The sequence below is a fragment of the Leptonotus elevatus genome, chromosome 2 (genome assembly GCF_054856555.1).
Source record: "Leptonotus elevatus isolate MCC_2025b chromosome 2, RoL_Lele_1.0, whole genome shotgun sequence".
Lineage (NCBI taxonomy): Eukaryota > Metazoa > Chordata > Actinopteri > Syngnathiformes > Syngnathidae > Leptonotus > Leptonotus elevatus.
In genome coordinates this window covers 8,258,624-8,286,534 of record NC_141240.1, presented here as the reverse complement: position 1 = coordinate 8,286,534, position 27,911 = coordinate 8,258,624, and the positions used below count along the sequence as shown (strand labels likewise).

At 37.6% G+C, this 27,911-nt stretch overlaps 2 protein-coding genes across 6 annotated transcripts in view; one reads left to right on the top strand and one right to left on the bottom strand.

Annotated features, from left to right (window-relative positions):
• Positions 1-27,911, bottom strand: part of LOC147178307 (gamma-aminobutyric acid receptor subunit alpha-5-like) — a 34,741-nt gene that overhangs the window by 4,102 nt on the left and 2,728 nt on the right. For 2 of the 4 annotated variants that reach the window (XM_086069000.1, XM_086068999.1), the window contains exons 4-7: positions 25,898-25,965; positions 25,000-25,220; positions 21,343-21,425; positions 12,537-12,680 (exon numbers count right to left, since the gene is read on the bottom strand). In XM_086069000.1, the coding sequence (XP_085925126.1) occupies positions 12,537-12,680; positions 21,343-21,425; positions 25,000-25,220; positions 25,898-25,965 (516 nt within the window). The remainder of the gene's footprint in view (positions 1-12,536; positions 12,681-21,342; positions 21,426-24,999; positions 25,221-25,897; positions 25,966-27,911) is intronic. The other 2 variants (XM_086069002.1, XM_086069003.1) reach the window with 1 other exon arrangement.
• The window catches only part of LOC147178306 (gamma-aminobutyric acid receptor subunit beta-3-like), a 74,404-nt gene continuing 48,634 nt past the window's right edge, over positions 2,142-27,911 (top strand). For both annotated transcript variants that reach the window (XM_086068996.1, XM_086068995.1), the window contains exon 1: positions 2,142-2,648. In XM_086068996.1, coding sequence (XP_085925122.1) covers positions 2,530-2,648 — 119 coding nt within the window. In that variant the 5' untranslated portion in view covers positions 2,142-2,529. The remainder of the gene's footprint in view (positions 2,649-27,911) is intronic.

The window sequence follows — 27,911 nt, the reverse complement described above, 5'->3', positions numbered from 1 at the left end:
TGGGAGCCTCAAAAGTACATTATTGACATGTGTAATTTATTATGTGTTGGATTGAACATATTGTACTCAATTATTGCAGGTGCGAAAACAGTAACTGAGGAACATCTGTTGCAAACTGACAAAAAGGAACGGACGCAATCATAGTTAAAAGGTGGCAAGAAACATGTAGAGGCCATTTTATCCTGAATTGTGTTTAAAATTAATGTTTCTTTCTTCGACATGCTACAGAAACTTTTTGGGTACTTTGATCGCTATTAAAATTTGTGTTTGTGCCTTCACATCACCTGATTTTGCATTTGTTTAATTCTAATATTGCCTAATTTTCTGAATTTCTGCTGGATTTTCCTATGAAGGCTCTCTGCGGTGGCAATTGTTGTATCGCATCAGCAGTTGCAGTTTATATAGCCCTTTTCATTAAAATGCAACTCTAAGTGTTTAAAAATTAAAACATCAATAGTACAATAAAAAGACACACACACACACACACGCACACAAAATCAAAATGGCAGGGCACAAAGAAACCATGTGAGGAAAGCCACCCAGGTGGAGCTCATCCACACTGAGAAGGATGATGGCCCACGACAACAGGGAGAGGCTTATATTTTTTGTTTGTTACATAAACAATAATGAACATTTATTACCACCCAAATAAAAAAAAATAAAAAAAAGTTTTTAATAATTTTAAAAGAAAAAGAGAGAGAGAGAGACAGCGAAAGAGTACAAAAGTACAAAAAATCGGTACCGTTGAGTACATACCAGTACCGATTCCCAGGTACCAAGAATAGGAACAGAACCGGTTCATTCAAATTTGAAAAGTACCCATCCCTAGTCTCTGCGGACCCGATGCCCTCTAGCAGGCAATTCCATAGGTGAGGACCATAGTGACTAAATGCAGCCTCACCGTATATTTTGGTCCTTACTCTAGGAACAGTTAAAAGGCCGCCGCCAGAGGACCTCAAGACCCGCAAGAATTGATATGATAAAAGCAGGTCAGATAAAAAAGATCGCCCAAGACCATTAAGACATTTAAAGGCTAATAAAAGCACCTTAAATGAAAAGAGTACTGTATGGACATGCTTGAAAAGACAATGCAGCCTCGTCAAAGATGTGGCATCAAGAGAATACCTGCATTGCATACATTCCACTCAAACCAAGAAAGGCAATTTCTTGATATTTTACAGGTATGAAGGCAAGATGATGTCATAATCCGGGCGCGGTCTTTTATAGTTTTGGATTAGGCACCTTGCTCACAATTGACATACTTTGGTGTGGTCTGTCTAGAAATGTTACCTGGAACTCAACAAACATACTTTGTCCTTCCAAACCAATTTATTTTACACGGCAGAAAATGGATGCAGAAATGCTGGAGAGTTGTGACGCAAGCACGCAATGTTGCTTCATTTCTCCAGATATCAAAAGAAAAAGGATTGCACCAATAATCACAGGTGTTAGAATAGCCAAAAATGAGGTCAGACTTAAGAGAAAATTACATACAATGAAGCAGATGAATTTGTAACGTGAAGAATGAAATTTATTATTTTGAGAATGTGATGAGATTATATAAAGTGTTATGACAATGCAAGGGACATCAATCCAAAACCAGAGAAGGCCGGCTTCCGAGGGTGTGTACGTTTGGGGCGGGATTTGCAATTTTCATTTAAACCAGTGAAGATTGCATTTGAGGCTTAAAACAACTACTTGCCAAGAGGAGTTTCCGATTGCAGGCACGAGTCAACTATGAAAGATCCAGTGACTACTCTCACACAGAGACCAAACAAACACAAACAGCTCTCAAACACGCTGTCTCTCTCTCTCTCTCTCTCGCAAACACACACACACGCACACATTAATACGCAAGGCTTTCTCCGGGCAAAATCGGATTTTTCCACCACCCTAATCCCTGGTTACAATCTGCATCCTGCCGTCAGTAAGACTAAGAGTGGCAGGCAGTGAAGGGGGAGGGTGGCAACGGCCGGGGAAGGGTGAGCTTTCCTGTCCTGGGATCCTCACAGAGCTCCATGCCCCGCCCACTCAGCCATGCCAATCCCCATGAGGCATGATCTGTGAGTGGTGACGGCAATGCACACCTCAGCACATTCACAGTCGCCTCAACGAATCGCTGGTGGGATGGAAGGGGGCTAGGTGGGAGGGGTGGGGCACGGCACTTTTTTTTTCATGACTTTGGAGCTTTTCTGTTTTAATTTGGTGGATTTTGCTGAATCGCAAAGGAAAGGATTGAGTAAAATGGAGTGTTGTATCAGATCAGCTGATGGCAGTTTTGCAGCTAGGCCCCACTGAGCTTCACTTGTCCACCGCCTGCCATGACTCCATCCATAGATCCCGAAAACTACCGGTCTTTTGACCCCATCATTAGCAACTTCTGACACCCTAATGACTTCAGGCCGCCTGCCGCTCAGCAGGCCCATCAACTTGATTTGCTGGAGGAGACCGGACATCAGGCGCCGCCAACCTGGGACGCCCCAGAGTCACGTTTGATGCGAGGATCCCAGGAGGACTGGGAACGGAGGAATGAAGAGGAACATGTTCCTTTGGTGGATCTTACCACTTTTTTACCAATGCTTTGTACGTCACGTCCAAGGAGAACTTCCTTTTATATCAGGGAACAATGCTGCAATGCTGGTCAACTGGTGAGTAGGAACTTCTTACTTTGTATATACATGATGAAGACGGACTTTTGGCACACATGTCACTTTCCACTTTTAATCTATTTTTAGAGGTGGGGTTAGGGTTATTTTAAGGAATATCTGAGACACAAGCGGCGATGTCCTCAAGAAAGGTGTACACTAATCTCCGACTCCAGACACTCAAATGGTAATGTGGACTAACAGCGCTAATAAAAGACATCAAACCTGTTATTTTTAGCGACTGATCTCACTGCGCATGTTCTCCCTAGTTGTACTTTAGCAAAAATTTAGGCCTATATATATACCTGTGTACTGTATATAAATAACTGTGGCTTAGGCCATTTTAAATAACTTACTCTAAACCCTCCCAAAAAGTGCTCGTATGAGACATGCGACTTGTATTGCAAATCAAGTACTTTCTGTAGTTTTTGATTAATTGATTGCATCATACATTAACCTGTCATACAAGAGCATGATACAAACCACAATTCCAATGAAGTTGGGACGTTGTGTAAAACATTAATAAAAACAGAATACAATCATTTGGAAAACTTTTCAACCTATATTCAACTGACTATATTACAAAGACAAGATAAAATAACGATTGATTTATTGCAAACATTCTCTCATTTTGAATGTGACGGAAAAGTGCAAAAGTTTGCTGTGGTCTGACGAGTCCACGTTTCAAATAGATTTTGTCCTCTGGGCCAAAAGCGGAAATTGTGACCACTTGGATTACTAACACAAAACGTTGAAAAGCCAGCATCTGTGATGTGTAACTTGCACATCTGTTAAGGCATAATTAATGTTGAAATGTTCATAATGGTTTTGGAGCAACATGATGCCATGCAAGCAACAACTTTTTTCGGGATATACCAGCTTGTTTCAGCAAGACATTACCAAGCCACATTGTGCACACGTGTTACAACCGTGTGGCTTCGCAGTAAAAGAGTGTGAGTACTCCACTGGCCTGCCATCAGTCCAGACATACCTGGTTCCTCTTGAAAATGTGTGCCGCATTATGAAGTGCAAATTACAACAATGGAGACCCCGGACTGCTGAGCAATTGTATATCATGTAAGAATGGGAAAGAATTCCACCTACAAATCTTCAACAACTGCTGTCCTCACCTCAGTTCCTAAATGTCTTTTTGAGTGTTGTTAAAAAGAACACGGTGGTAAACATTCCCTTGTCCCAGCTTTGTTGCAGCCACCAAATTCAAAATGAGTGAATATTTGTAAAAAAAACGATATATATACAGTTTATCAGTTTGAATTTGAACTTCTTGTCTTTCGGGTGTATTCATTTGAATATAGGTTGAAAATCATTGTATTATGCATGTTTTAGTTACATTTTACACAACATCCCAACTGCATTATGGTTGTTTATCATCATTAAGGCCTCTATTTTAATTGACTGGGACACATGCACTCGGCTTAAAAATGTGTGCATCTCAATTTTCATGGCAGCATGACAACGCAATTCTGCTAGGGGTCGTCTTGTGCCCTTTTCGGCGTTCCAGCAGACACAGCTGCCGCGCCTCCAGCGCATCTGGCAATTTGGTAACAGAAAGTCACATTTTTTTCGCTACCACCAAATGAGCCGTTTTGTGCAGGATCACAATCCAGAATTCATAGCTAAGCCATCAAGCAGCTTTAATGTGTTTTCACTTTTACAACCACAGTTCAAACATTTGAACGCTTTATTAGTGTTTTTAAAATACCGGTTGATACCAGTTATCTTAGAGAGGCCTGGGCTGTAGATTTAGGAATTGATGTTTCAGAAGAGTTAAGGAAGGAGGGACTGGTTAAAATACATACATGTTCTAATAACTCCAGGTACAGACTAATTCAATTCAAAGTTTTACATAGGATTCATTATTCCAAAACCAGACTAAGTATTTTTTTTCAATCTGTATCTCCTTTGTGTGATAGATGTGGTATTGCTGAAGGCCAACGTGCATATGTATTTTGGTTTTGGCCTGTATTGAATATTTTTTGGTCTGAAATATTTAAATGGTTTTCTAAACAATGTAAAATAATGGTTCACCTGGATTGTAAACTTGGTTGTTCTGACTTAACTGAAACTCTCCCCTTTCACCAAAAGCAGGTTCTCAAGATCGGTATGGTTGTAGCCAAGAAATTTATATTACTAAATTGGTAAACTCCAAAAGCCCCATGCTTCAAGAGATAGCTAAATTAAATGACACATTATGTAAGGCTGGAGCGGATTTGTTTTGATAAAATAATTTAAGAGATAATTTGGTAAAAGTGTGGACACAACTCGATCACTAATTACAAATTGCTTAACTAATTAATCTTAGATAAAATCAAAAAGAAAACATTACTCTATACAAAGTGCTGTACATGGAGTAAAAATCAGTCATGCAATAAAGACAAAATAATGCAAAAATAAATTAATATCATAAGTAGATAAGTCAATAAGTACATAAAAATAAATAACTCTAAATAATTGAAGGGCCTATATGCAATATATATATATATATATTATAGCATATTAAAATGCTATTTCCTCACTAAACACCGTCAATGGGGTGTTTTCCTCCATTCACCCATCTCTGAGCATTCCTGCTCATTCTTGCTCTCGAAGCACCATCCCTTCCCAATCCAAGAAAACGACTACCACTTTATGCAAACTGAATACAAGCCCACTTTCTCCAAGGAGCCTGCGGGACGCCCGACAAGCGTATCCAGAAAAGCGGCATCCAGAAAAGCGGGGACGTGAGACTCCACAATATTGGAGCAACCCTCGTGTGTGGTTCGTGGGTTCTGTGGTTTCCATGCTCTGGAGGGGCCGTGAAGGCAACATGAGACTTTTCGGAACTTTAGTGTGTTGTTGTGGTTTGGGTGCGGCACGGCCGACAGTAACTGTTCTAAATTGGCATTAAAGAGTTGTTGCTAGCTTGCCGCTTAGCCGGATCTTGTTTTAAACGCTACAATATGTTCTTCCATATTTACCATTAGGCGGTTCAGATGATGGATAGATGGATGGATGGATGGATGGGCAGTGCAGGTAGCACAACGTCATGAACAGGGCGCGGCAGCCACACAGGGAGAGGCGGGGTTTTAGTGAAACAGAAGTCTTCTAGCAACCAAAATAATCCTTGAGTGCGCCAGCACAAATATTTCAGGAAAAAAAATGAAATTACCGCAACACATTTAACACCGCAGTTTTACAGGTTTATTATTATTTTATTTTATTTATTTTTTAAAGAAAGAAAATAAGAAAAAAAAAGCTGTCTGTATTTTATGCAGCTATTTTAGGGTATATTGACTGGCAAATGAAATTTTTGTTCTTTAATTGAAGTACAAATGCTTTGTTATCTATGGAGAAGCAAAAACGCCCCACTCCCCCAAAATACATATAAATAAATAAAAGTGAAAATAAAAACGGATATAAAAATATAATAAAAAAAATTAAATACAAAAAGTAAATATAAATGGAAATAAAAACAACAAAAAATATATGCAAAAAAAAAAAAAAAAGACTCAAAAAACAAAACTAAATATAAAAATAAATGTGGAAATAAATACAAAAATACATATATTAATAGAATTAAATGTCAATCAATAAATAAAAATAGTCTGCTCTTTATTTATTTCATGCTGCCATGAAATGCTATTCAAATGAGTGGGCGGTCCTAAGTGTGTCTTGGGTTGAACTAACTTGATTAACATGTCAGTCTATGTCGGACTCCACAGCAAGGGAGAATTCACACACACAAAAGAAACAATGGACCGAGTTGTTTACAGCAACTTATGTTTGCAAGCCAGCGAGACTTCCTTGTTCGCCGACCCGACTCTACCATTGAAAGGCAGTTTGCAACGGCGGAGTCCAAACCAAGACACGCTTAGGACCTCCCCCTCATTTGAATAACATTTCATGACACATTTTATGCTGACAGCTTCTGCAGCATGAAATAAATAAATGATTAATTAATTAAATACAAAAAGTATGGGAAGTTGATGGCTCTGTGTCCAAGATTTTGTTACGAGTCTCGGACGAATCAGGCCGTAACTTAACATTCTCCGCAATCAATAGTTCTATAATAGTTTTCCAGATCTCTCACATCTCTAACTGCGTAACGCACATTTTCAAATGTACACAAAAACACGCATGCTCTCAGTGTTAAATGAAGTTAAATAAAAAATATGCAGGAATATCTGCACCCCGGCCCATCAGAAGGGGTTCAGAACTCTCTTTGATTGGTTGAGTCCTTGATACGCCTTTCAATACAATGTTGAGACTTTTTTTCCCCTAGTTGGGGTTTGGTTGCACTGGTACAAACTCAGATTTTTTTTCTTCAGTTGTACCATTGTGAAATTAGGGAGCCTTGGTGTCTAAAATGGGTGCATCAATTTTCATAAAAATGTTGGCATGGTTCTCAAATGAGCAGCAGAGGTTGTTGTTTGGCGCTTATATTTTGCAAAGGAGGTCGCATGGATACATGATGTAGAAGTAAAAGCGTTCCCTATCTATGACGTACAATGCTTATGCTAACAAATACCCCGCAAACAAGTTAAATCACACCTCAGACATGCACCTTAAGAGTAGTACAGTAGTTGGTGAGGTTTTGGGTGACAAGAGTGACCGAAGGAGAATGAAGAAAGAAAGGACTTTCTTTGGTATCCTTTTGGAGAAGGTCACCAAAGATGAAGTGTTTTTTGTTGTTTGGATATGCAAGGATTCCACCTGACACCAGTGATATACAGATACCCAGTAGGAGCAGCATGGCTCAGGTGGTAGTATAGTTGTCTCACAAGCTGATGGTTGTGGGTTCGATCCTCAACCCTTGAGTGACATTTTTTTTTAAATATAAACTAGGAAAATTTATTCCAAAACTCCCTCCATCCATTATCTGAAGCGCTTATCCTCACGAGGGTTGCTGGCGTGCTGGAGCCTATCCCAGCTGTCTTCGGGCAGTAGGCGGGGTACACACTGAACCGGCTGCCAGCCAATCACAGGGCACAAACAGACAATCAATCATTCACACTCACAATCAAACCTAGGGACAATATAGATTGTTCAATTAACCTACCATGAATGTTTTTTGGAATGTGTGAGGGAACTGGAGTACCCGGAGAAAACCCACGCAGGCATGAGGAAACTCAAAAACTCCACCCAGGAAGGCCGGAGTCGATCTTATGACCTCTGCACTGGGTGGCGGATGTGCTAACCAGTCAACCACCGTGCTGCCTACTCCAAAACTCTCCTGGTAAAAGTTACTTTCTGAGTGAAAAAACATTCCAAGGCTTTTTCAAGTAAATATCTTTCCTCATTTTTTACAGTGTATATGCCTTGTTATATTATCTGTATTACCACACTCCGTACTAATTTTCTATTACACTGTAAATGAGATTATACATTAAATGCTAGCATTAGTACTGGCAATGTATCTAAAACAAAGTTTGTCTTGTATTTAAATATTGCTAGCGTTGGGCAGAATCCTTCAAAATCATAATTTTCAAGAGACACCCAAAACGGCATATTTGTTCAACCATTAATGTTATATCATCAAAGACTGTGAGCCATTTTAAACTCTTTAGATTGTTTTAGGTAAAAAAAATAATTACTGCACGTGTGGACTGACCAATAGTGTACATTTTTGAAATAATACTACATTTACGAAATTGCGACATTGAAGGTTTCGATAATTTTTTCTTTCTTTCTTTTTTTTCTGTAGTGTTTATTTTTACTGTAAATGCATAGTGGTGTGTCATTACACATCTTAAAGCATGCTCGGGTAGGGAATAATGCATTCAGGGTTCTTTCACTTTGCAAGGACTTGCAAACGCACAGTTGGCAACACACGCTTGGCGCATTCGTTATTTTTCTCAGATTATATTGTTTTTATGATTGTGAGAATTCAAAATCAAAATCATGATTACATTTTGACCAAGATATCTTGGTCTTTTGAGTACAGAAAGTACTTGTATGTGAGGCCGTCTGTCGCGCACGTGCACTACCCACCGGAAATATGCAAGGAGAGATAAACAAAAATGCCGAATGTTTGACGCTGCGCAACAATACAATACGCTGTCCGTACGTGGCGATTTCGACGGGAGTGTCACTCACATTACCATGTAGAGTTTATTCATCTAATCACACATGCAAGAGTACACAAATGCTAGTAGGGAATATTGTAGTCAAAAAAATAAATGACAGCAGCAATAAAAGACATAGTAAAGTCTGGAAAGAAAATCTCTTATCAAGCAGACAAGTTCCTGCAAATCACTGAAAAGTCTTAAAAATGCATTGAATGCATGAATCTAAAATCAAAGCCTTAATTAGCCTTAAAATGTCAAAAAAATAATCTTTAAAAAGTCAGTTACAAGAAACATTATAGCCTACTCTTAGTTTAAAATTGTTATAGTAATATTGAGTTTAAAACATAATCATACATTTATATGTGCTATTAAAAATTATATTGAATATTGTATTATGCGCTGCAGTTTATTTCATGACGGTGTTGAAAGTGACAATGTTGCTTTAGACACCGCAGGATACCGTATTACAGTAATACCGCCCAACCCTAGTGGGCAGTGGGCTCATCAGCAAGCTATGCATAAGCCTGATATCGATCCTGTTGATTGGAATCAGCTTGTGTTGGAAGTGAGAAACCTCCAAAACCTGCAGGACTCTGGCCCTCGATGACCAAATTGCCCACCTCTGCTCTAAAGTAAGAAAAATAGGCAATGTCGGACCAATTAATCTGACGGCCAAAATCAAAACATACATTTGTAATTTCACAAGCATTCCTCAGATGAGCAATGCAACTTGTACACGAAATTGACCTGGACGTCGTAATTTTACACACAACTAAAGTTACGGTTTGCTGACAAAAAATACAAACATAGACCAACATAAATCAAACATAAAAATGCTGAATGCGACACACATTCAACAAACCACATGGATTAATGTCCTATAATTTTGTTAGCTCCGCCACGCAATGCATTCTGGGAACAATATATATGCAAAACAGATATAACACGCCTGGAACACCCCATTTGCATTTGTGTTATTTTTTGAACAATATATTTACAGTTGAACCCCGCAATTTAGGGCTGGCCTACAAATAATGACGCTAATTGTTTGTAAGTTATATACCATGATTTCACCGGTCCGGCCCACTTGGTAATATATTTTCCTCCACGTGGCCCTTGGGCCAAAATGAGTTTGACACCCCTGCATTAGAGCACCTCATCCACGCGAGCACTCCAATCAAAGACTGTGGCCCGACACAGCAGAAGGAACAGTGCTCTCAGTCCGTTTGACATTGTTTGTCATTATTCTTTTCCACACTAATGTCGCCACCAGTGTTGGGGGTAACGCTTTACAAATGCCATGCGTTACAGTAATATATTACATTTAGGTTTTTAAGTAACGACTGATTTATAAAGAGTTGATATATTTTTGTAATATTATTACAGTTACTGACTCTCGTTCCGTGTTATAATTTCATTGCCACAAGAAAAAAAACAATCACCATTTATACGTGAAAAAGCCATCTTTTACAATATTAATAACATGAGCTGCTAATTAAAGCAATCATCGTAAGCAAAATTAACACATAGAAACCACGTATCACAGGGAACCTCTCTTACGACAGCATTGCTTTCTTTTAGCCATGATAGTCAGCTCCGTACATGGCTGAGAAGTCATTCTTTGTGAGACCATTCAATGTCATGGTTTCATGAAATAAAACGCCAAACATTCAAAATACAAGCAGAAACAGACAAAGTAAAACAAAAACTGCGTTTAGAACTGTGAAGAAGTATGAGTCATTGTTATTTTAGATATGAATGTGCCATCACTTGCAGTATGAAAAATGATGACCATTCTGTTTAGCTGTTAGCGAGCAAAATGCAAAATGTCTGCTTGTTCCGGCCCAGTCCCAGGAAAGACGTGGAAGTATTTTGTGGTGCGTCCGTCAATATTTTCGTCATTCATCAAAAAAACGGGTATTCTGCCACTGAACCGGTTATTGATGATTACATTGACGAATGAAAAGTTTCTTGTAAATCGTTAATCGTCAACAAAATGGGTGTCCGTCGTTGAATGACCTTCCGTCAATATTGATGGAATGCCCACCTGTGCATATTAACTCATTCACTGCCATTGACGGCTATAGACGTGAACAATTAATTTGAACTATTTCTATTAGTTTAACATTTTTTTCCACTTTTGCTAACAAGAGTATGAAAACCTAGAAAAAATATTGTAAATTTAGAACAGATATAACATTTTTGGTTATTCGTTAGTTAACAAGTGAAGTCATGTGATTAATTACAATTTTAACAATTTTACAAAAATGTTAATCGCCTGACGGGCCTAATTAAAAAAATATATATTAAAAATAAGGGGCATTTAATCGTAATTAATCACATGATAATTTTATATCTGTTATAAATGTACAATAAAAAAAAGCTAGGTTTTCATAAATGAAAAAAAATTAACTAATAGAAATAGTTCAACAAAATTTTGACGTCTATAGTCGTCAATGGTAGTGAATGAGTTAAGAACAACAGCAATTTATTGTGTGTTGCTGACCTGGGTCAAATGTTTACATTGTTTTAGTAAAGGGCCAAGGTGAACCTTATAGTTGGTTGTGCACAATGAGAGCCATTCATAATTGAAATAATATTGTATAAATATCTACATGGAAAAATTATGCACTGCGTCAGTGGGCAATTTTGGGCTTGAGGCATGCATTTTTTTTTAAAAAGAATGCACACTTTTAATAATGACTACAAACTGGATGAACTTGTATTACAGTTCCATTTTACATAAGAGTATTAAGCAGATGCCTTTCAATAACCCCAAACCCCCACCCACCCTGTACCAACCCTCCACGTGTCACAGCTGTCCATTCTGACATCCACACAGGTTCATGTTCCTAAGCAAGATGAACAACTATTACAGTTATCAGATAATTAAATCGCATACACGCCAAAACTAACTCAGATGTTACCAGGTTGCCTCCAAGATGTCTTCCCTCACTTTGCAGATGTCTTAGTCAGGACAGTCATTAAGATAAATCGGTAGACTACTGCACACACACACACACACACACTGGACAAACCAAGCAATCCTTCCCTGATCTGTGATGTCATCTTCTTATGCAAAAGCTGATGGGGCTGGTTGGATGGTGCCCGTGGGGGTGGGGGCAGGCGGGTGTTGCTTGAGGATTAATCCGAGGCTTCTCTCTGGTTCTGTGTGTGTGAGCATGTGAGTGTGTGTGCGCACATGCGGCCTCACGCCAGGGATAAGTGTTGTTCTACAAGGCTGCCCAGGGCCCGTAGACAGCTGGCTGTACGAGGGATAGGCTACTCTCACATACTGGCCTCCGCTCATTGACGCTGATCCCCCGATAATGTCGCCCACATTTACTATCGCCCTCACACGCTCATTTCTCCTTCTTTTAATCTAGAATTAGTTACATCACTTTATCGGGTGTTACCAACGGCACGCCGTGTGCAGTATGTCTTTCAGCAGGTAAAGAATAAAAGTAACGTGTGTTACCAATGGAGGGTTTGTTTACAGAGAAACGGCTCTCCACCACTGCCTTTTGACCCCATTACTGGCTGTGTAGAGAGGATTTTGTTTGGCGGACATGCACACAAATAGCTTCTGGTAGAGACATGACAACTGGATTAATCAAATGCACTTTCATATTTATGTAAGAAAGTTTTGTAAATATAATTATGGGTTTTCTGAGTCTAGCTGATTAATCGACAGAAAAGTCACCTTTTGGAAATGAAATATTGTAAGTTGGATGGATAAACTTCTGTCAGTAAACTTCTTGTCTTGTGTAAACTTGACCTTTGACCACCAAAAATCCATTTTGCATTCATTCTGCACACCAACCTCTACTTGTGTGTATATCCTCTGTGCCAGCAGTCAGTCCAATCAGAAGGTACTGGTTGAGTCTGGACCCGTCGTCTGCCACTACTACGGACTTGGCAGCATCCTGAGTCCACGTGTAAACCACCTCAGACACAGGATAGGCATCTGACACAGAGACAGAGAATCACTGCATGTATCTTCATGCCGCAAATAAGTCAGCTATCTAACAACTATTGAAAAATACAAGGAGCAACATTTGTAAACACACACGTTTGTTGTTTGTGCACGTACGATTATTTCAGTGCGTACTCATTTAGGTCAGGGGTGACAGTGTGTCAGCCCAAGCCAGACCAAGTCAGATTAACCTTCATCATGTGTTGCATCACTCTTGTGATGAAAAAGCGTTCCCTTATCTGTCATTTGCACCTTCAATGAAATACAACAACTTGATTGAACATCAATGTGTGCTTTTAGTCCAGAGTTATTATTACTTAATCACAGATATAAATTGTGTATTGACCCTGTGGAATTTGGTCGCTTAGACACGTTTAATTTGCTATTATTTCACTACCCAGAGCAAAGTTTAGCACAGGATTTTGAACATAAAACTTGAGTGCCTTGAGCGTGATGACATGCTCATATTTTTTAATAAGAACTGATTGGCTGGAATTACATGCCAGGTTATGTCAGTGGGCTGGTGAAATATTCCAATTTTGGATGACTGGTACGCCAATGGAAATAAAAATTAGAGCAAAAATAATGGTTCATTTTCCCAATCATCTGCGATTGGCTGCCAACCAATTCAGGATGAAGCTCATTTTCAGCCTAAGTCAGTTGGGTTACAGTAAATATGGAAATGTGTTGAAATGATCATCCTTTATTCAATTGCCTTGAATAAACACAAATAAATAAAATGAAGAGATGAAGATCCGAGAATGCACATTGCCGAAGAAAGTAGAGTTAGACAGAAATGAGTTATTTCATGTGGAACAAGCCAAAAATAGTGTCCTGGAAAATGATAAACAATGCCACTGAAAACAGTATATTATAATATGTGTTATAGTGTATTATATATGCACTGCAAAGCTCACAATGTATATTTTTTTAGTTTAGCTAATCAATGATTTCATTTGAGAAGCAACTTTTATAATCCATTGTGCAGATCAAAACTCAGGACCCTATGAATGTGAATACAAACATAACACGACAGTACTACTAATATAACTATTTTACACACAATAAATACTAGTTTACTAGCTCACTACTTACTAATACAAGTGACGTTAAGACCAGGCACTAAACAAATGAACTTCAAAACTTTTGAATATGTTGACCACAAGACTTTTGATCCTGAAAATAACTTTGACCCTGATAATCATTTTTACAAAAACAATGACTGTAGTTTCAATTGTGATTATTATATGGACGAGCAATTCAACATGCGTATAAAAATGGAAAATGCACTTTTAGTTATACACTTGAATAGCAGAAGTCTGTATCAAAACTTTACAAAAATCAAAGAATATTTGACTAATTGCCATATCAGAAACATGGCTTGATAAAAATAAAATAAGTGACATGGGACTCGATGGATATGAATTGTTTGCACTTAATAGAGAAAATAAAAAGTGAGGGGGTGTTGCACTATATGTGGACAAAGCTTATAGATGCAGTAGAGTTGAATGTTTAGCTAATATCATAGACAATGTAATGGAATGTCTTACTATTGAAATACATATCAATAATGCACCTAATGTTATGATAAGTTGTGTCTATAGGACACCAGGATCTTCACTTGACATATTCAATGAAAAACTAGCAGATATGCTCAGTTACACAAATGATTAAAAAAAACACGAATAATATGTGGTGACTTTGCTATTGATTTGTTAAATTCAAACGGACATCAGAAAACAACTGATTTTATGAATACAATAAGTAGTAACAGTCTTTTCCCTGCAATTATAAAACCTAGCAGAATAACAGTTGATGCAACCACTCTAATTGATAATGTATTTATAAATAAAATTGACCATAAAATAAAGAGTGGCCTTTTTATAAATCATATAATTGATCAACTTCCTGTAACTATTTTGACAAAAAAAGTTGAAGCAACAACTCACATATCAAAAATACGATTAAGAAAACAACATTCCATAGCTGCCCTTAAAGAGGACCTAGAAAATCAAAACTGGTCTGAGGTTTATGCACATGAAGATCCCAATATTGCATATAACGCTTTTCAGTCTATCATAAGCACTTTACACGATAAACATTGTCCATTGATTAAAGTCATGGATTAAAAGTTACCTAGATAACAGATATCAGTATTTGCAATTCAACAACATATAATCAAAACAATTGATGATCTCTCACGGCGTTCCCCAAGGGTCAGTGCTTGGCCCTAAGTTATTCATATTATGTATAAACAATAGCTGCTGTGTCTCCAAAATACTTAAAAGTGTGTTGTTTGCTGATAACACAACTCTTCTATTGCTCTAGAGAAAATCTGAAACTGCTTCTGATTACGCTGGAAAATGAATTAAAAGCATTACAAAATTGGTTTGACACCAAGAAATTATCTCTAAATTTAAATAAAACAAAGTTTATAGTTTTTGGCACGAGACAGGTCAAGCACCAAATCACAATTAAGAGTAGATTCTAATGAAATAGAAAGAGTGTATGAAAATGTATTTCTTGGTGTAGTTATCGATGAAACATTAAGCTGGAAGTCCCACATAGACAATGTTAAGAGGAAAGAGCCCAAAATTATAGGGATCGTTTACCAAACAAAGGATGTTTTGAATAAGAAGTCATTATATACATTATATTGCTCATTATTATTACCATATCTAACCTATTGTGTGGAAATATGGGAAAATGGTTACAAAACAAATACTTACCCTCTTTTCAAATTACAAAAAAGAGCAATAAGAATTATTAACCAATCAAAATATACAGAACCAACAAATTCACTATTTATCGAATTAAACACAATGAAATTTTATGATCTAGTCGAGTTTAAATAATGTACAAGGTACACAACAACCTACTTTGCTACAGTATTCAGAAGCTGTTTGAAATCAGAGACTATGATTTGAGTGTCTATAAAAAATTTCAAAACAAGAACAAATATTAAGCAAAGGTGTGTTACAATTATAGGTGTAAATTTATGGCAACATTTTGGAATTAACCTGAAAAAGTGTGAGTCACTGGTTGTGTTTGAAAGGATGTATAAAAATAAAGTACAACAACAATATTTAAATCAGATATGAATCAGTAGAAATGTATAAAATAGAGTGCAATTAAAAATGTATGTGTAAGGCTTTGTGCTGATTTATATATCTGTAAAAATGTTTGCTTATCAACTAAATGTACAATACTGTTTTTTTTTACTTCCTCCTAATCCCTTTTGAACACAAACAAAAAATATATATATATTTTTATTTTATTTGTAGTATTTCTGTTGCTGGTTTATATATTCAATAAAGAAACAAAGTAGCAGACAGGCTACTCCTCCTGGCTGGCGTCCGCTGTAACGGTCAGTTAAAATTTCGTTAAAGTAATGCAAGTTAATTCAGTTCCAGTTTCTGATTATGAGTTTCTCATCAGACTCCAAACACTTATGACTTTTTCTGCTATTTTGCTATTCAAAGTTGGAAACGCTCCTCTTTAACGCAGTTAGTGTGTCACCCAAGCCCAATTACATGTCAGTCTACAATAGCATAGCAATTACAATGACTTCCAACTTTCCCCATTTTCCCTTCATGAAAACAGTACTTATATTATTGACTTAATAGTGACTTCATGTGTTTAGCAGCACTATACACTGCAAAAAGGACTGTAGAAAATGTAAGAAAAAATATATAGTAAAATAAGAAAATTAATACTTCAAATAAGCAAAATTATCTGTCAACAGAACAAGAACATTTTACTTAAATTTACCTGTAAGATTTTGAAAAATAAGACAATAATACAAGGCCTATATCAACCACTGCGGTCTTGAAAATAATATTTTCAGACTAAAAACAAGTAATGTCAACTTTTTTCAAACTGTAATAAATAGAACTATTTTCCTAAAATACATGAGTATTTTTTTAAACGCTTGGTTTACTTAGCCTAAGTGTCAAGCAGTGAGGTAACAGGTCCCATTTTCTTTGTCATGACCTAGCCAGGAATTGAACCCACAACCTTCAAGTCTGAGGGGGGGGCCTCTACCACTAGACCACTGAGGTGGTACTAAAAAAAAAGGAAAAATTAGCTTAGTAAATATAACAAAATGAACCATATTGCACTCATCTGTTTTTATACTTGTATTTTTCCCATTTATCTTATTACTACATTATGCAAAATCTTAAAATAAGAAAACTCATGAAACCCCAGTTCAGGGCCTTTGATGTTGGTTAGTTGTCATCTTAAAATGTGGGAAATGCTTGTTTTAACCCTCACAGTACTTAAAAGTGGCTGTTAACACTCAATGCCAAGACTGCTTGATCAAATAAGATAATTAACTCATAAATATCTTAAAAATTAAGAAATTATATCACACTTAAGATTTTAGTTTTTTCATTGCCACGGTAGGTGACGTGAGCGCATGCGTCCAGCCCAGCAAGCTTTTTCGGACCAACTCAGCAGGTTGAAATAAATGCTGCCTAATGCCTTTTGTTGAGGCGCGAAATGAAAATTTTGCCTCGTAAACTGCGGTGCAAAATTGCACCGGTAATGTACATAGATGCAGATGGTAGGTTTGACAACTGGCCAATATCTCAACACCCAGCAAAACGGTCCCAATCCTGGATAAATAAATGGGTTGGTTGCTATAGGAAGGACATCACTGACTGAAAGTCACACTAACAATATACAGTAGTCTATAAAATACTGTATATCCTTTTAACTGTCATTATTTGTTTTCAACGAATTAACAAACATGTTTTGATGAAATACAATTGTAAATACAAACACCTTCCCACTAAAAGACAATTGTAAATACAAACACCTTCCCACTAAAAGACAGCTGGTACACTCTGCAGCTGAATATATTAACACACTTGGCAGGCATCTGTATGACGAAGGTGAGGAAGGCCAAATAATGTAATGAATACATTGGCGTTGTTGGTTCTCACCTGCCTACTAGAGGCGTGTGTGGCTATGTCTTTAATTGGTCAATAGTTAGATTGGAATAAGAGACTTTCACTGATTTGCATTACTCCCAAGAAGAGCTAATGACTTTGGCAGGCATGTGCCAACTTTCCCGCAATTCACACTAAGCACCGAACACTGTGTGCCAAAAAGGCTGCCAGACTTCTCACCAAACCCGCTGTGTGTGTCTAAAATATCAAGGAAACAAATTCCGTCATCTGCTCAGATCAGTTTCATGAAGCTGTATTCGAGGTAGACAGATGTTTTCTCCCAGAGCAAACTCGACCATGCAACATTTTGTTTGGCTCACGTCTCTTTGCATAAGCACAAAGTAGGGCCACACCCTCAGATGAGCATTCAGGGAAAAAAAAAAAACATTAAACAAAAATAAAATAAAACGTGCTTGCTGAACAAGATGCTGTGTGAAGTCCAGTGACTCATCCAAGCATGATTGAGAACTGACTGTTGGAAAGCTAGCAGGTAAATTAGGATTTAGGTTCTGCAGAAGAGAGTAAAGGATTAATGGAATTTACCTGGGCCAAATTTAGAGCGGCTCTTTGCTTGCTTTAATTTGCAGACATTTTAGATAAATAAATATATGGTAGGAAATGTTTGAGGATTTTATTTTAATTATTTTTTGGCTAAAAGTTTGTGTGATGTAACTTTTAACATCATTTTACATCACCAGAAAAAGCAAACACTTGCAGATAAGATTAACATCCAGTAATTTATTTATTTATTTATTTTTTAAATCCCACGCTAAGAGCAAAATGAATGGCGGTGCTGGTTGTATGCTGGACCTAGATGCAAGAATTTCACATTACCATAACGTCAAATTATCTTGAAACAATTGATGTGGGTGTTTAAAAAATAAATAAAATAAAAGCCATGTACCTGTAACACAATGTGGTGTGCCTCGGGAGCCAAGAGTTGAATTATCAAGTCACAACACTTAGACAGATGAGGCGTGGAAGGGCAGATTTGTCGGCGATAGATCTGAAACATTTTTCATTACAGCAGGAAATGGAAGATTGAGAGAAACCGCTGGCTTAGTGCTGTCACTGATTACTTCAATAAGGATCTCCTTGCACGTTGTGGAGTTAAGAGCTTTGTGATGAGTGTGAACGAATGTTAAAATAGGTCCCATCCTTATAGGTCCCATATTATCAAAATCCAAGCAAGCAAGAGTGCTCATTGGGTGGCCATGAGGTCACGCGGTGTCACCATGGAGGTGTTTCGGCAAAAAACTAAACACAACCAAAACACTACAGTGTACACCGAAGATGAGTTAAGGAACATGGCTTTGTTTGCACTGCACACAATTTTTCTACAGGGGGGCCGGACCAGCGCCTGTGGCCACTTCAGAGCGCACGGTAGCTGGCCACAATTCCACCGATGGCCCGCTGAATTCCAGCCGAGTCAACACAACGCAAATACATGGTTGACACAAGATGTCCACATATGTCAGGACCTAACCAATCACAGGAAAGCTGTTTTCCATACCAAATTAAGTAAAATATGTATTTATTTTTTCCTTGCCCTCTTGTGGTTCGATCAGGGGATGTCGTTAATATTTGTCAACTGTGGGCATCAAGGAGATTTGAGACTCTTTTGTAATTAAGGTCTATATAAATAAACTTGACTTGATTTGACTAGAGATCAAAGCAAAGCTCAATTACATATTAAATATTATTTTAATATTAGTGAGAAAGCCAACAACACTGATTTTTCTTACCAATGAAAATAGCTTGGAAAAGGCCATCCTCCTCATTTACAAGCCAACATTTCTAACAAACTCAATTATTTAAAAAACTAAAAACTGTGGAATGTGACGTTTATTGTCAGAAAAGAACAAAACGCATGACAGATGATGGTTTGTGCAAAACAGATAGTAAAATATAATGCAGCAGATTATTGCTATAATGTACACACCTCTCACCTGCAGGGCATTCCACTAAGGCGATTAGGTATGAGTTTGCCCTGGGAATCCCCAAGTGGCCCCTTACACCGTAATTGGATTGCAGTCAATTGTGCTTCTCATATATAGTGACACTGGCTGGACTGCGTCCCACAGAAATCTGAAGATTAGAGCATCATCCTTTTAGCCCAAGAAGCTCGGAAGGTGTGGCATTTGGCCAGATCTGTTTTTATAAACCCTCCAAGGGTCACCGCAGTGTTATACACGCCCTCGTCAGTAGGACAAGCGCGCATTATTATGGGCAAGCTCGACTGATGGCTGGCCTAATTCAGTTGGTTAACATGCAGTAATCCTTACTTCTTCATTGACCTGCCAACAAATACTTGTGAACCACTTCCGCCAAAGCGCACATGACAGATCATCTTCTGTGATTGTGCAATTCAACAAAGACACCCATACCATGAATCTCACTTGTTCAAGGGAAAGTCAACCCCCCCAAAATGTTTTGACAATAATATGTACGATGCACAGCATTCTGGTAAATATTGCATTAGTGGAATATGAGTTAAGCAGCAAAATCCAGCAGTTTTTAGCGAACATTTTGTCGCCTGCTGTCGACTAAAGATTACATCAATGTTGCGCAGATCTCAGGTAACAACTAATCATAGCGCAGCTTCAGAAAACAGGTGAGCTCTGATTCTTTAGCCTGCCAAGCCACACCCACTTTTTTTTAAGAAAATGGTTGTGGCTTGCCAGGCTTGACAGTTATGACTAAATCTGGACAGAAGACCCTCTTCAGCGTCTATAGTCAGCGATTTGACACCGGCCGAAAACTCATTGTTCTAACGATGTTTGAATATCAAAACAGAGTGACTTATGACACCATGAACTTTCAAGTTTTTCCCACAACAACGACATAGGTCATTCACTACTGTCTCGATTCGGCTAGTAGACATGTTGGATTTTTACTCCGTCTCTGCAAAAAAAGAAAAAAAAAGACTTCAACAAGTTGGTTTTCTGACGTTATGTCCGCTCTTCGCTCATTGGTTCATTCCACTGTCTGTTAGCTCAGAAATGCGACTGATAGGGCGGTTGATTTCCAGGCTACTGATTCTTCATCTTCAGTCGAAATCAAGTGGCAAAATGGCCACCACCTGAGATGGATAAAAACGGCTGGATGTTTCTTCATAACTCATATTCCAAAAATTTTATATTAATCAGAATGCCATGTTTAGACTGGTGAGGTCACATATAGCCTAACATATTATTGTCAAGAAATGTTTAAGGTTAATTTCTTAAATGTGCTAACAACATAAGCTCTCACTTCAACTTGTTCTGTTTTTGCTAATTTGAGCAAAATATAACTAGTTGTCTTAACTAAATTACTACATTGCAATTGTTCATAATTTACAAACTCGCTGACTACAACAGTATTACTGACACAATTAGCTATTTTGGCTAGTCATTTCAAACCATCCCATTTAGAGCAGTAGCTATACCCAAAACGTTAATATTTTATGTTATTTACAGTACAACCCTATAGACTAAATTAAAGACCGGCTATAATATGTACAGTAATGTATACCCGTTATGCCGTAGTGGCCTGGTTTTATTGCCAATAGTAACTCGCAAATCAATAAATAAAGCTAGCTAAAATGACGATGTTTGACCTCTGACTAACGTGAGACAATGTTGACATGGATGTCGACTCGCATTGATGTGACGTTGTGACGTTACTTAAGGGAGAGTGAACCCAAACAATGTACTCACAGCTGCCAAACTTCAGCGGACAGGCGTGGGCGTCCATGGGAAAATCCTCCAGTTGCATGGGACACTCGGCTGATATTGTCAGTCTGCGGCGAAATGAAAGGGAAAATTAGGAGTTTACTTCTTTTTTTTTTATAAATAAATAAAATAATAAATAAATAAATACATATCCTGGGGGGTGCATCTACTGTATAGGCATTTTTGATAGTGGCAATAGTGATTGTTCCGTTTTCATTTCCATGTTTTACTTGAGATGACAGCCCCGCCACCTGGTGGTCACTTTCTCGTTTACAGCTTCCCCTCATGAATTGTTTGACTTGAGTTAAAAAATACATAATACAGTAGTACAATGACAATAGCTACTTTTTGTAGCTACAGCATGGTCATATAATATTATTAAACACCTTGTTGAAACTACTTAATTTTTAAACCTTGGTGATTAGCCTAAACAGGTGATTAACCAAGCCTCTCTACTTTCTTGTACCTCTTCATATTTTTTCCATATTTATTTTTTAGCTAGATTATTTATTCTGCTCCAAATTTTCTCACCACAGTTTGTTGCACGTGTTGTAGGGAGACTGGGGCTAGTTGTATCACTTTTTATATTTTTATATATTTCTTGGAATCAATGCATCATACAAAAATAAGATGTGTACCAAATGAAAGACCAGAGTCTAAGGTATATTTTTGTATTCATGTGATTTTCATACTTTGTATCAGTTTGGAGTTATTATCCATAAAATATAGGTAGTGAACATGTGACATGTTGCCCCACCAACAAAATTGTCCTTGTTCTCCTCTTTTTTGTTTTTACAGCCAGATAAATTGTTTATCATTGATCTAGAAAATTTAGCATAGTCATTGATCAAACTTTAACATAAAATGTCATCAAATGAATTCAAGTCCTTAGGAACTGCTGGCATGTAGGTCATACCTCTCAGCCTCAAATGCCTGTTTTGCCTCCCTTAAACTGGAAGTTTGAGATTTCAAAAAATGAAGCATTTTGTTTAATAGATGGATGGATGGACGGACAGATGGATGGATGGACAGATGGATAGATGGTTAATCATGAAACTTAAACCAGTCCTGACATTTGGGCATACTGCAGTTCCAACAACTGGAAAATCAATTTTGGAGCAACGAAACAAAACATGGCAAATTAATTTCCTCACTCATCAGACTCCATCATCTGAAGAAAAAATCTGGCATGCGTAAACCGAGTTGCCAGATGTGCATTTTTCATTGGCCCATTCTTTGCATATGTGACAACAAACCCCAACATGACTGAGACAAGTTGCCCCAAACTACCATGTTGGCTAATACTTTCTCTAGTTTAAAGTTAGCTTAAAACAGAGCAGTGACTGAGGAATGACAAGATGTCTGAATCTCTCCTCTAACAAGTTCACATGCTTTGCTGCTAGAATTTGCCTATTTACAACGCCTGTTTCAAAATACATGAAGTTAAATTGTTTTACTTTGTGTTGTGCTTAACAGATAACAAGCCCTCATCTCAGCTCACAATGTGTTATTCTCTTCTCAGACAGTACACAACCCCTGACCATTTATACGAAGACAACTAGTATTCCACTTTTTCGTTGCGCCTTCTGGTGGAGAAGAAAATTGCAATGTGACAACTTACCCGTGATACAACTAGCCTCGGTCTCCCAAGTCCCTACATGTCTATTTTAATAGATTAAGTTCAAATTCCACATAATCAGAAAATGTTAAAACTTTAGAGTATATGAGCAGTGGGTTTGTGTGGTGACGAAATCCAAGTAAGAAAAGATAGCTGAGCAGTAATACATTTATAAAACATACTGAATAAAAGTCCCCTGGTTTCATCCTGTGCCTTACATGAAAATACTGTATACATAATTTCACTGACGCAATGAATGAAGGTCAGTGAACTTTATTTATTCAGTGGAGCACAAAGGAATAACTTAACCTCATTCAAAGGAATCTTATTTTTCCCAGGAGCTTTACACTGGTCTGAAAACTGTAACCAAGATGTGGTGAGATCCTTTGGGACATGTTTATTTCCATGTTCCAATGCATCCTGCACACAGACGTAGGCTGCAGCAGAAGGCCTCAAGACTCAAATGGACAAACTGGACAAGAGGCCATTGCATTCCACACCAGTGAAAGATTAACCAATTGCATTACTGCGCCCGAAAACCAAAGCAGTGTATTGAGTACAGTGAATGCCTTATCTTATTTTCATGAACAATAGCAATAATTGTGTTCACATGTAAAGGTCGATTTTGTGATTGTAAAGAAATAAGAGGGGGAAAAAAGTTTCCATGTGGATGACTCATCAGGTGACCCTGCTCAAGTGTATGCCACTAACAGTGTGTGATTGCTGTGTCCACTACTGTGATGGATCAAATAGAGGTCAAATTTCATGTACGTGTTTATACTTGTTCATAACAAATAACGATGATTATTTCTTTCATTTTTTTCTGAATACTTGGGTATCTATTTTTGTGACCAATACATACACAGCACGGCATGTGGCGTAAAACTGCATGGTGGCTCCTCTCAATCCCTTTAAATGTGGCACATTCGCATCTTATATGGAGACATCTCTGGGACTGACTTAAAAAAGGATCCACGGCCGAGTACTCAATCTTTCTGGTATCATTCTGGTATGCATCGTTCTTGGTATTAACTGGGGGGCGACAACATCACGATCTCGTCTAATGAGAGGACAAACAGCCAAATTGTGTTTATCTCAGTGTACACGTTTTTTGCCCCAAATTCAAGCTTTCAACAAACATGCACTAAAATGTCACCAAAAAAAAAATGTCCAGGACATGTAGACATGTGTTACCGATATCAAAATAAGTGTACTGAAATGTAGGCCTTACATGTTTGTGCCTGTTTAGTGGATATGTAAGTTATTGGTGTTATTTGCATTTAAATGTGAACTATTTTAAGGGGTTAGATGTGTGTTTGAAATGCACCAAGTATTTTTATGTTTTGGGGAATACATTTATGTTCATGCAGTTGTCTTTTCAGTGGATCAAAATAGTTTTATTTATGTTCCAAGCAGATTTGTATTTATTTGTATTCTTTTTTTCTCATGAAAACCGTAACGTCATATTTGCAAAACCATAAATAAATGTTAAGAAAAGAAAAAGGAAATGACCATTTTCAATACTGTTTGACAGGTGGGATACGCAAATTGAAACTTTTTTAGGGTTAGGGTTTTGAATTTGAATCAACCAATTGAAAAAAAAAAGAGGCTAAACTCAACAGATATTACACGATCCTTGCTAATATGACTCCTCCTGGGCAGTATATAAGAAGACCTATACTTTTCCCAACCCCTTGCCTTGCTAATCACTACTCCAACTTTACAGGAGTTATATCTAAAATGTTTAACAATAAAACAGTAAATATCGTAAATATTTGAAGGGAAAACGAACCCTGAACGTCAGCAATGCTGCTAACGTATTCCGTGTGTGTTTACTGCAAACTAAATGTGTCAAGAGCAAGTCCAAAAATAACCACTGGGTGTCATTGTTGTATTATTCAAAGAATTGCTGCTTACACTCTTTCCAAATCGCTTTGAGATGTCCTCTTCGTTTCAATAGCTGTTGTTTGGTTTTTATTTTAGAATCTTATCAATACTGATGCATTGTCTGGGTTAGGACCCACCTCATAGTGTAAAGAAGCGTGCCATCATCAGTGAGCCTCAGCAGCTTGTTTGGCGTGGTCATGTTGTGAGCAATGGACTTCTTGCCATTGAGGAAGAACGTGTCAGGTGTCCAAATATTGCTGGCAAGCAGGTTGTTCAAGGACAACTTCTCCATCGGCCCTTTGAAGCACAGGCGCTCGTCCTTCCAAGTCTGGCGGAAGAACACATCAATGGTGTATTCCTGGGAGGAAACACCAAAGAGAATGAGGAAAAATATGAACAACATTGAACACGGTTCTTCTTCTTAGCGTTCTTGAATCCACTCTGGCTGACATTGAAAGAGATCAAAGTGAGAAGCAGGATTCTGTAAGAAATATGAGCCTCCAAGCAGGTCACATATTTCATCAAGCAAACCATACAGTGGGATTTTTAGTGGGGAACCTAACAAAGGCCCTAACCACATCTCAGTAAATAATCACACACTCTAGGAAACAAGCAGATTTTACTTGAAAGGGTCTCACAGTTGTTTGCTTATACCAATTTGTACTCTGGAAATGTAGTCTTTCACAGCTTATATTTTGTATTCTTTGCCATGGTCCAAATCATTTCCTTACCATTCGACATAATTATAGATTGTGATGCGTGCACATTACATATCCACACCACTGTCAATTTCAGTCTCTAACCAGTGTCTTTTCAATGAGTGCCAGGGATACTGGAGCACCTATTAAAAAATGTAATAATAGAGAACTCCACTTTTTCTCTTTTGTTTTTGCTTCATCATGTGGAACTTTAAAGTTCATAAGCGATCGGCTTATTAAAGGCATAAATCATTCCGCAAGTTATTAAGGCTTCATCATGGGAATACTATCAGCAGGAATTGCCTAACTATAATGACCTATATGAAGGTGAACTCACCATTTCTGTGTCAGAGACTGGGCCAAAGCTTGTGACAAAAATATCTGTCTTGATCTCTGTGACGTTCTCTGTTGAGAGAACATGGAGAAAGCTTCACTTCACAACTGGGGCTAAATTTGGAACACAATCGGATCATTTATATATTTATTTGTTTGCAGAAGAGCAAACGATACAACATTCAAGAAGATATCCAATCCAATTCAATGCAAATGTGTATGTTAAGCACGTAGCTATGTTGAAAAATAGAGGAACAGGCAAGAAGAATAAATACAAATACGTATAGAAAGCAGCAGCAGCAAAATTAAGCAAATAAAAATACTGTGCATTGTAAAGACAACACAAGCAAGGCTTAAACACAAAACAAAATTATGTGCACAACTATTGACAAACTTCAGAGTAGCATTATTGAAAAGGCATCATATTTACTCTCATTAGTGTTTGTAAAAAGCTGCAACTAAGTTTTTGGTATTGATCTGCCAGTGCTGCTACTGAATAATTGGATCTCATTTGAAAGACAATTTATTACAGTACAGTCTGTTAAAGACGAGCCACCTTAAAGCTGCTCTTTGCAACAATTTGGCCAAAAATATCTTTAAAATAGTCTTTTTTTTTATTTGACCATTTATGACTGAAACATGTTCTAATTAGTGGATTAACAGCTTAGCTGTTCACAAAGGGTACTCTTGCAAGCTTTTGGATAATAGTTTTCAGACTGGATTCGGGTTCAAATTTCCCGCCCTATGTCTGCGGATAGACGTCATGTGCGCATTGTGTACGTGAAGAAGGGTGTGTTTCAATTTTTTGGGCCACGGGTGGCATTAGCTATTCGAAATGGAATTTTCTGCGTTCAGCAGCTTTAAATAAAAAAAATGACAGAATGGCAATTTCATAATAATCTGATTTGCTGCTTGACAAATACTAAACAGTGGTCGCCTATCAGTTGTTCTAAAATGTACACTTTCTTACTGTCAATATGTTTGGTGCCATAATACAATCTGGGGCACTGTGTAACACCACCAGATTCCTCCTCAATGCATATCATTTTATTTGCGGCAAGCTCTGATTGCTTGTCATGTGGAGCGAGGCTCTTGTTATCCAGTGATGGACGGAGATCTTGAGTGTTTTCTTCCTCTCTATTTACTGTATGTACCCTCTCGTCATTATCGTGATTGTTGCTAGGATGTGAGGGCAGGCTTTTGCCATCTCGTAGAAAGCAGCCTCACTTCTTCCTTATATAGAGCCATCTGTGTATGTATTCATACAAGTACATTACCATAATATAACTATAGAGACACAGGGTAACAATTTACATTAAGAGATCAATGGCTTAGTGAAAGCTTTCAGTTTATCACCTCATAGAAAATAATATCTTTAGATGGCAGTGTGGTTTGCCCCTGTTGCCAAGGCGAACATCGTGACGAGAACACTCATGTTGTGCTTGCAGTGACGCACCCTCTCATCATTAATGCCATTTAACTTGCACAAATCCACCAGTCGCCTGCCAGTAACTTGCTTTTCCCAAAAATGACTTACAGTTTTTCTCCATAGGTTTGACACATTTATTTTTTTTCTTTTTATTTTATTATTTTTTTTTATTCTCTTTTTTTTTCTTTTTTTCTAAAGAGCTCAGTATTCGGTAATGTCATCATCATTGCTCTTTATTTATTTTTATTTTTATTTTTATTTTTTTATTTTTTAATATATATATATATATATATATATATATATATATATATATATATATATACATATACATATATATATATTTTTTTGTATGTGGGTGAGAATGTGTATGTGCGTGCGTGCGTGCGTGCGTGCGTGTATTTGTTAGCTCACCAAAAACCTATTAGAAAAAATCCTATACCGTTCACCTAAACCGAACACCGCCGTCAGGAGACCCGAGGGGACCAAAGAAAACCAAGGAAGGTGAAATCCAGCACCGACCAGACACCACCCACCGGGCCACCAAACAGAATTCTTCCCCAACCCCAGAAACATCTAAATTCCAACAAAG